Raw genomic sequence first — 7,642 nt, forward strand, 5'->3', positions numbered from 1 at the left:
TGGCTCTTTTGAATGCACTTACATGATCAAAACCCCATTCTCCCAATACTTTCTACTGAGACCTCACACAACCCAAGAGTCTATGTGTGTTGTCAGTCACTTTCAATTTTCATGAACACATCATTCATACACTAAGCCTCACCACTCTGTCTTTTTCATTGGCCCATGACAGCGAATGTGGTGCTGTGGGATGCTTCATGAATTGAAACTGTGTAGCCAAATATGTAATGGAGAAGTCATCAAGGTGATTCCAAATGTGCTTGAATTAATATGTTTTATCTTCCATCAAAACGTAAACAAAATGTTTTAGTCATCTAACACTTCCAAGCATACATGTGAAGACCCTAAAAGATCTGTGCAGCCACTGATCTGAGAAACTTTTTTGAGGTGAAATGTCCACAGTCCCAGGCATGTGCCAGGAAGTATTTCTGGTATCAGAAACTTCCGGGTACTTGAGAAGGTGAGACAAGCTCCTTCAAGGCCAGGGTGAGGTGTCCGAAGTCTCGCTAGTGCCAAGGACACTGGCAGGAACAAAAATATTGAGTGACTTAGAGAAAAAAAATAAAACATCTTTGAGCTACTGCATCTGTATATCTTGTTTTTGTACAATGTACAAAGGCCTCAAGGGTTAAAATTCACTTTTCTCTTTTTATAATTACCCTAACAAAAGCAATTATAAGAAGATCCCAAATATTTACAAATTGAAGCAATGAAATTGTTTTGTTTTGCGGGGGAAGGGGGTAATTCCAAGGAAACCATATGTGTCATGCATAATTCCACCACTGCAACTTCCCTCCGGGAAAGTGTTTATTTTGCGTTTTACAACCTGATATGAAGCTAAAATTGTCAGATAAAAACAGCCTGAATATCCATAACAAATAATTTCTTCCCATTTCTTCCTTCCAACTACATAATGCAGTCAAATCCTACCTAAGCTTTAGCAAGATACACATGAAGAATGTATATTGTATATGCCATTTCAGGAGTAAAAAACAACAGACATTTGAATCACCGTGGCATCTAATCTAATAGTTCTGGTTTCAGTTGTCAGCTTCCATTCCTATATTCAAGGCAGATTAGCACAGTGCAGTGACTTCTACTTTACAAATGAAATAAAACTATGTAACTCGGGAAGAAATCAAGAAACAGGTAAAGATTTTTACATGCTCCAAGTGATAGGAGTAGTGTGACTATGAATTTGAATAGTGATTTAGGAGAGAAGTAAATCAACATTTCGGGTTAAAGGACAAGCTAGATAAGAGTCTATGGTTCTTGGAGAGCAATCTTCCAATGACATCCATTTTAAGACTTTTTCTTTTTGCCCACACCATCAAGACAGGATAAACAATCTCTCAATGAAACCTGAGAGCAAAGCTCTGGACAATCAGCGAGATCTGAGGGTCACAGCAGACCACTATCTATATGGTCAAAACTGACAGTCCTCTAAGGATACCTTTCTGGGGTCTGAAGACCAAAAAGAAATTACAACCTTGAGATGAAATTCAAATTATCATAACTAGAAGGGACCACCAGTAAGTGGAGCCCATAAAAACCAAGCCATGCACAGACTCCTACAAGGCCCAGAAGCAAGGCTCAGAAGATTCAAGTTAGAGCTGTAGTTTTCTTAACAGACATGTTTTTTCCATGCAGCAGCAGAGTAATGACACACGTAATAGTGATAGAGAATATATTAAATTAAAGAGATAAAACAAAAAGCAACAGACCAGCAACAGTGAGAAAACAAAAATACACACACACATACATACAGTGTGTGTGTGTGTGTGTGTGTGTAGAGGGGCAGGGAGAGAGATAGCATCCTTAAACTTCTTCCGGGACTGGGGCCCGACGCACCATTATGCTTCAAGGCTGGAATAAATCTTTATCTCCTTCGAAGAGCACTGGCCAGATATTACTGGCCATGTGAGCAAAATATCTATATTAATCTTCGAACACAACAAACACAGTCCAAAACACCCAGATACTTATATTTTGAAGATACTGAAGAGCTGCGATCAAGCAGAGAAAAGCTGATTTGCCTCTCTCATCTCAAGCTGGTTCAGGGCCATAAGCTCACTGAGTGGTAAGAAAGGAGAAACCAAGGCACTATCCAATTAATAATCAGTGTCTCTTCATCTGTCTGTTGATCCCTGTCTTTCACCTTGTCTCCCTCTCACTCTGTCTCCAGCCCTCTATCTCTTTCTTTGCCTCCATCTCGCCTCCGCCTTTCTCATCCTTCAGGCACCATATCATGTCAGTGAAGCAGGCTTCTGAAGCAACTCCACTACTTCAAAAGACTATCAGACCGAAAAACCCTAAGGTAGAACCTAAGAAGAAATGTAAAACAAACCCTGACCAGTATTAAAATTATGCCTCTGCCTACGTGTAGCTACTTGTTTTTAAAAATGTCCTCATTAAGTGAGACTGGTGTTCAACTGTTGATCTTTTCCTCAAGACTTTAGTGATCATTGTTATAAGAACATGCTGACGTGAACTGTCTTGACAATCCACGTATAGTTCGCACATGGGTAGGTTTGGTTCTTCTCAATTAAATTTCTTGTTTCTAAATTATTAAATAAAAGACTCCCTTTCACTATTGTGTATATAGAAAGGTCACAAACCATGTGGCACAGCTGACCACCCAGGACCGATTCTAGTGTCTGACCAAATCCCACCTTAGCCCTGCCTCAGAGGTCACCAATTGCACTTCCACTTGTTATGCCTAGGAATCCACCGTGGGTCTGTCCCTGATCTGGCTACCGCGGCAGAACCTGTGCCCATTCACAAATTCTTTGTGGTTCTGATACTACCTGGACCCTCATGTTTTTGTTTGTGGGAATGTGAGGTTTTAAGCTAATTTACCAAAGTGAATCAATTCACAGATGATACTCAAAATCGCTACAAATGGAGTTGAGAAAACTCTGAAAAGCTTCAGCTCTAACCAGGGGAGAGATGAGTTCCACCATTCCTGTTTCAGGTCAGGTCAAATGCTTAGTGCGTGCCACACACACGCACACGCACACACACACACACACGCACACACACTCACACATGCATACACCCATTTCTTTCTCTTTTTGCCAGCCTCTGAGCACCATGACCAGCTCACAAGAACTTGAAAAAGAAATGAATAAAAAAAACACAGCATGAACTAATTGCATTCTCAGTATATGAACCAAGGAATCGAAGAACACAGGCTCATTCAATTCCTTCAGCAAATATTTAGTGAGTACATTTATCGAGTACCTACTGGGTACGAACTTCTTTTTCACCAAAATAATGCCCCTGACACCGGAAACTGACCAGGCTAGGTTATTACGAGTCTGCTTTCTGTCTCTCCCCAGACGTTCTCTCCCCACTTCGAGAACTTTCCTTGGCCTGGTACAATCTTCCTTTCAGAATTCTCTTACATAACCACATCACCTTGCCCATCCTGGTTTCACCTGCTGGCTGACCTAGTTGCAGCTTACTAGGAAGTGGTAACGGTCCATCCTGACCCTGTATTCTGTGGACACCTGCCCGGCTCAGGTTAATAGTTCACACGACTGCTCTGGATCCTCCCTTCCCAGACTTCAATGGAAAGACTTCCTCAGTTTTCTAAGAGGAAATGAACTTAGTGTTGACACACATCCCAGAACCTGCTTTCATCCTTTCACAATGCAGTATTATTTTCACTCTAGTAACACAGTTATTGACAACTGGAGAGTTTAACCCAAATTTGCTTTACATTTTGATCGAAGAGCTCGAACGAACTTTGAAATGGAAATCGCTACCACATTTTGACTCTAAAGAACCAAACGTTCTTATATCTGATGTCTGTTCTCCTCAAACTATACACGAACACCCTACATCCCCATCGGCATGGGACAGGGTGCCACCAGGGGGAAGATGGAGTGCCAGGTGGAAAACAAAGCCACCAGATGAAATGGCACACCTTCCTGAGAGACAATTTCCCCAAGGAAGAAAATATAATATTGTATATTAAAACAACCCCCATATATTATGAAAATGAACAAACATGAGTTTTAAGATAAAAACTCAAGACTTCAAAGAAAGTCCCTGCTTGCTAGTTCCATCAGGCTATGCCCACAATAGACGGAGTTTTCCTGCAAATAACTCTCTTGTCTTTAAACGGTCTTGAGGAAATTTTTGAGAACTATTTCATCCACACTATAAACTTCTTGAAGGCATAAACTACATCTCATCCATCTTTTTGTCTCCAGGGACTTAGGACAGTACCTAAGATAGTACCTAGCACAAGACACTCAATAATGATTACAGAATCAATCTGGCTGAAATAATGGCAATGGCATTATCAATAACAAAAGAGTTTTATCACATTTAAATGGGAAGATGGGAAGGTCAACAGTTGTATGAGGAACTGGAATAGAAGCAATCCAATTTACCAAAACAGTTATGGCTGCCATGGTAACAATCAGATGAAGCAGCTCCATTTAGTTATTTTCCACTTGAACAAGTACAGGAAGGCAAATATTGTACTTGTTAATCTCCCATCAGAAGGGGGTGGAGCTTAAGAACACAAGTCTACCAGGTGTACTGGGGGCCATTAATTTTAATAACCTTTGAAGAGTTTGAAAAAGTAGGACAGCAATACCACCAATAATATTTAAGTTCTGGTTTGTAAACTGATCATAAGAAAGTCATTTTAATCATTTATGGGTTAAGTGTCAAATATCTGCTGCTAAGACCTGACAACTGTGAAAAGTAGTCCATGTATCTGTGTGTATATACATAAAAATAATATGATGTGGACTCACCTTTCCTTATTCCTAAAATTGTTACTTTTTTAATTAGCTGGACCCAAACAAAGTTATAGATGAAAGATGATTCAGAGTAGAGTTCACAGTGATGTTTAAATTTTTCTATTTCCCTGGTGAAGACGCTATATTTTAATTCATTTGTAAATACTAGGAAAGATGGATATCACACCCACTTTCTCTACACAATCCCTCTTATACTGCAGTGCGTCACTCACTATGCCCAGTGTTCCCTGTACTTTCCAAACTGGAGGGAGAACTGGGTGGAGGCAGAAGGGAGGACTCTTGGTGCTGCAGGTCTAATCTCTGAATGGGTGAGCCAGGCCACTGCCGCCTCCCAGAGCTTTCTTTTTCTAAATCTATGTCTCAGATAAGTAAACTGCCAACCAAAATGATGCCTTTCTGTTCTTCTCAATAATGACAGCCAGAGCTCTACAAAATTTCAACTAAAATCTAAGTAGAAAGCCGAAAAGCATTTTACAGCATTCACATGTTTGTAATGCCTGAGGAAGAAGTGAAAGTAACAGCTTGAGACATGTGAGGACACCAGGAATAGACAGATGCAAATTAATATCAAACAAAAAGAAAAACCTGAGTAGCTTTCCCCCTATTTCTTGAACCAGAAGGTATCCTTTTCTCCCTGAGAATTAAGTTAGTCACTTTATATTATGTTGTATCTGTCAGCGTCATAAGAGTAGAGAATTTATTGTTTGATTTTATCATTTCATTCTGTGTGTATAAAAAGAGAGTTTTTCAGTTCACAACATCTGAGATCAAATCTCTGCTCTTTTATTTAGTGGGCAAGTCCCATAACATTTTATAGGTCTAAGCGTCAGGGTCTAAGTTCCTCCATCAATCAGAGATAAGAAAGTCTATTCTCCCACCCCCAAGTTATTCTGAAATTTAAACAAATGAACTCTAGAATGTAGGCATCAGTGAATATATGTGTCCAGCAATATATGTGCCCAACAATGTCTCTTTTTCTACATAGTAGTAGGAAAAAGAACACATGCAAAAACTACTACAGAGGATACCAGTTGGCAAACGCACCGTGTCACTTCACCGCTCCAGGATGCAGCCTGGAGTCCTTGAGTGGGTGACGTAACCAGGTCGCGTTGAAAACGGGAGCGCTCCTAAACAGCTGTCCCGGAAGAATCTCAGGACGCTGAGGATTTCACACGGCCCATGTAATTAACAAAGTGTCCTTTGCAGGGCTCAGAAATGCACAAGTGAAACTTTCTCCCCAACCCTGACTCTGAGCGCATTCCCTTCCTTAACTCTTAGGGGATCTCAGTCTTGGAAAAGTTAGTGAGTAGGCGAATGCAGAAAAGCGACTCACAGAAGAGTAGGGTCTGCACAAGGAAACACCCCCATCACCTCGAGCCCTCCAACCCACACACGCACCTGGGGATGAACTCGGCCTCGCCCCCGAGACGCTCCTGAAAGTCCTGCCAAGCCTGGCCGGGTCCCGCCGGGCCCCAGGGGGCTGCCAGCGCCGCCGCCGCGTCCTCGTCGCCCTCGTCCTCCTCTGCGTCCCTGGGGTCGGACCCGGCCAGGCCCTCGGCGGGCGCGGGTTTCGGCGCCGCGCAGCCCCGGCGCCGCCCCCCGCGGCTAGCGCCGCGGAAGCCGCGCGCGAACTCCTGGAAGGAGATGGTGCCGTCGCTGTCGGCGTCCAGCCGCTGGAACACGGCCTCGGCGTCGGCCGGGCGCACGCGCAGCTCCGCGCACAGCGCGCCGAACTCCTCGCGCTCCAGGCGGCCCGAGCGGTTCGCATCGCAAGCCGCGAAGACAGAGCGCAGCCGGGCCAGCTCGTCCCGGTCCCCGTCCGCCTCCATCCCGCCCGACGGGGGCGACCGAGAGATCTCCGGGGCGCGACGGGGCGCGCTGCGCGCCCTGACTGCGGCAACGGCGGCGAGTCCTGAGCCACCTGCTGCCGCCGGGAGCCGAGGCGAGTTCGGCTCGTCCGGCTGGTTCGTCCACTTGAGGGAATGCCCGGGAGGGCGGGTCGGAGGTGGAGCGCGGATCCCCGTTGGTCTCGTCCCGGCGAGAGATGCGAGGGCGCCCCTGACTCCGCGCAGCGGCGTCCACCCGCGAATGAGCACCCGGCGGGCCGGCATTCGCCACTTTCCCGGCGCGCCGGCTCCGCCCCGCCGAGCGGCGGAGGGCGCGGCTCCCGTTCCCACGCCTCTGCGGAGCGCAAGTTTGGGGCGCTTGGAGTTGGGGCACCCGACTGGAACTGAGGGTGAGGCAGTAGCATTGTCAGGCCCTTCTGCGTAAACTCGTGCTCAGGTAAAGCTAAGAACTTAGCCCACCACCCCCGACACAGAGTGCAGGCATGAGCGCAGGAAGCTAACTGGACGCAAAGGGAAGGTAGGGGTAGGATTCCAAATTGGTTGACGTTATGTGTATTTTATTCATTTCTGATTCTGAAAAATTTAGTAACTTCTGTATATACAAGTTTTCTTACAAACCAAAGTACAAGATCGATTAGAAGACGCCATTCTCTGATTTTACTGGTTGTCCTTAATGCATGTCCGTCCAACATTAAGGTCCAACTAGTTAATGTACGTTGGAAATCACATAGATCTTCCAGATCCCCACATCCAAATAATTTTCCTCAGTTCTTGTCTCCTCAGCCTGACAGAGAATTAATAACCCAAATCCTTGGTAAGCAGCAATATTTAAAAGACTGGAATAGCTTTGTTTCGTTAAAGCTTCTAGAAATGCTATATATCCAAATGTATGTTAGTTATCCTTTGATCTTAAACACTTACTTCACAATGCTATTTCTTTAATACTGACTGCTTAATGGGTACAAGGTCTTTAAAATTCATTCATTTTTATCCTTTCTGAAAATTTTGTCCTTC

General features: G+C 44.3%; 1 protein-coding gene across 2 annotated transcripts in view; it reads right to left on the reverse strand.

Moving 5' to 3' along the window:
- RASEF (RAS and EF-hand domain containing) overlaps positions 1-6,902 on the reverse strand; it is a 63,416-nt gene extending 56,514 nt beyond the window's left edge. The window contains exon 1 of one of the 2 annotated variants that reach the window (XM_011372041.2): positions 6,180-6,902. In XM_011372041.2, the coding sequence (XP_011370343.2) occupies positions 6,180-6,892 (713 nt within the window). In that variant the 5' untranslated portion in view covers positions 6,893-6,902. The remainder of the gene's footprint in view (positions 1-6,179) is intronic. The other variant, XM_011372040.2, reaches the window with a different exon arrangement.
- Between the last annotated feature and the right edge of the window lie 740 nt (positions 6,903-7,642).

This window comes from Pteropus vampyrus, unplaced genomic scaffold (assembly GCF_000151845.1).
Source record: "Pteropus vampyrus isolate Shadow unplaced genomic scaffold, Pvam_2.0 Scaffold199, whole genome shotgun sequence".
NCBI lineage: Eukaryota > Metazoa > Chordata > Mammalia > Chiroptera > Pteropodidae > Pteropus > Pteropus vampyrus.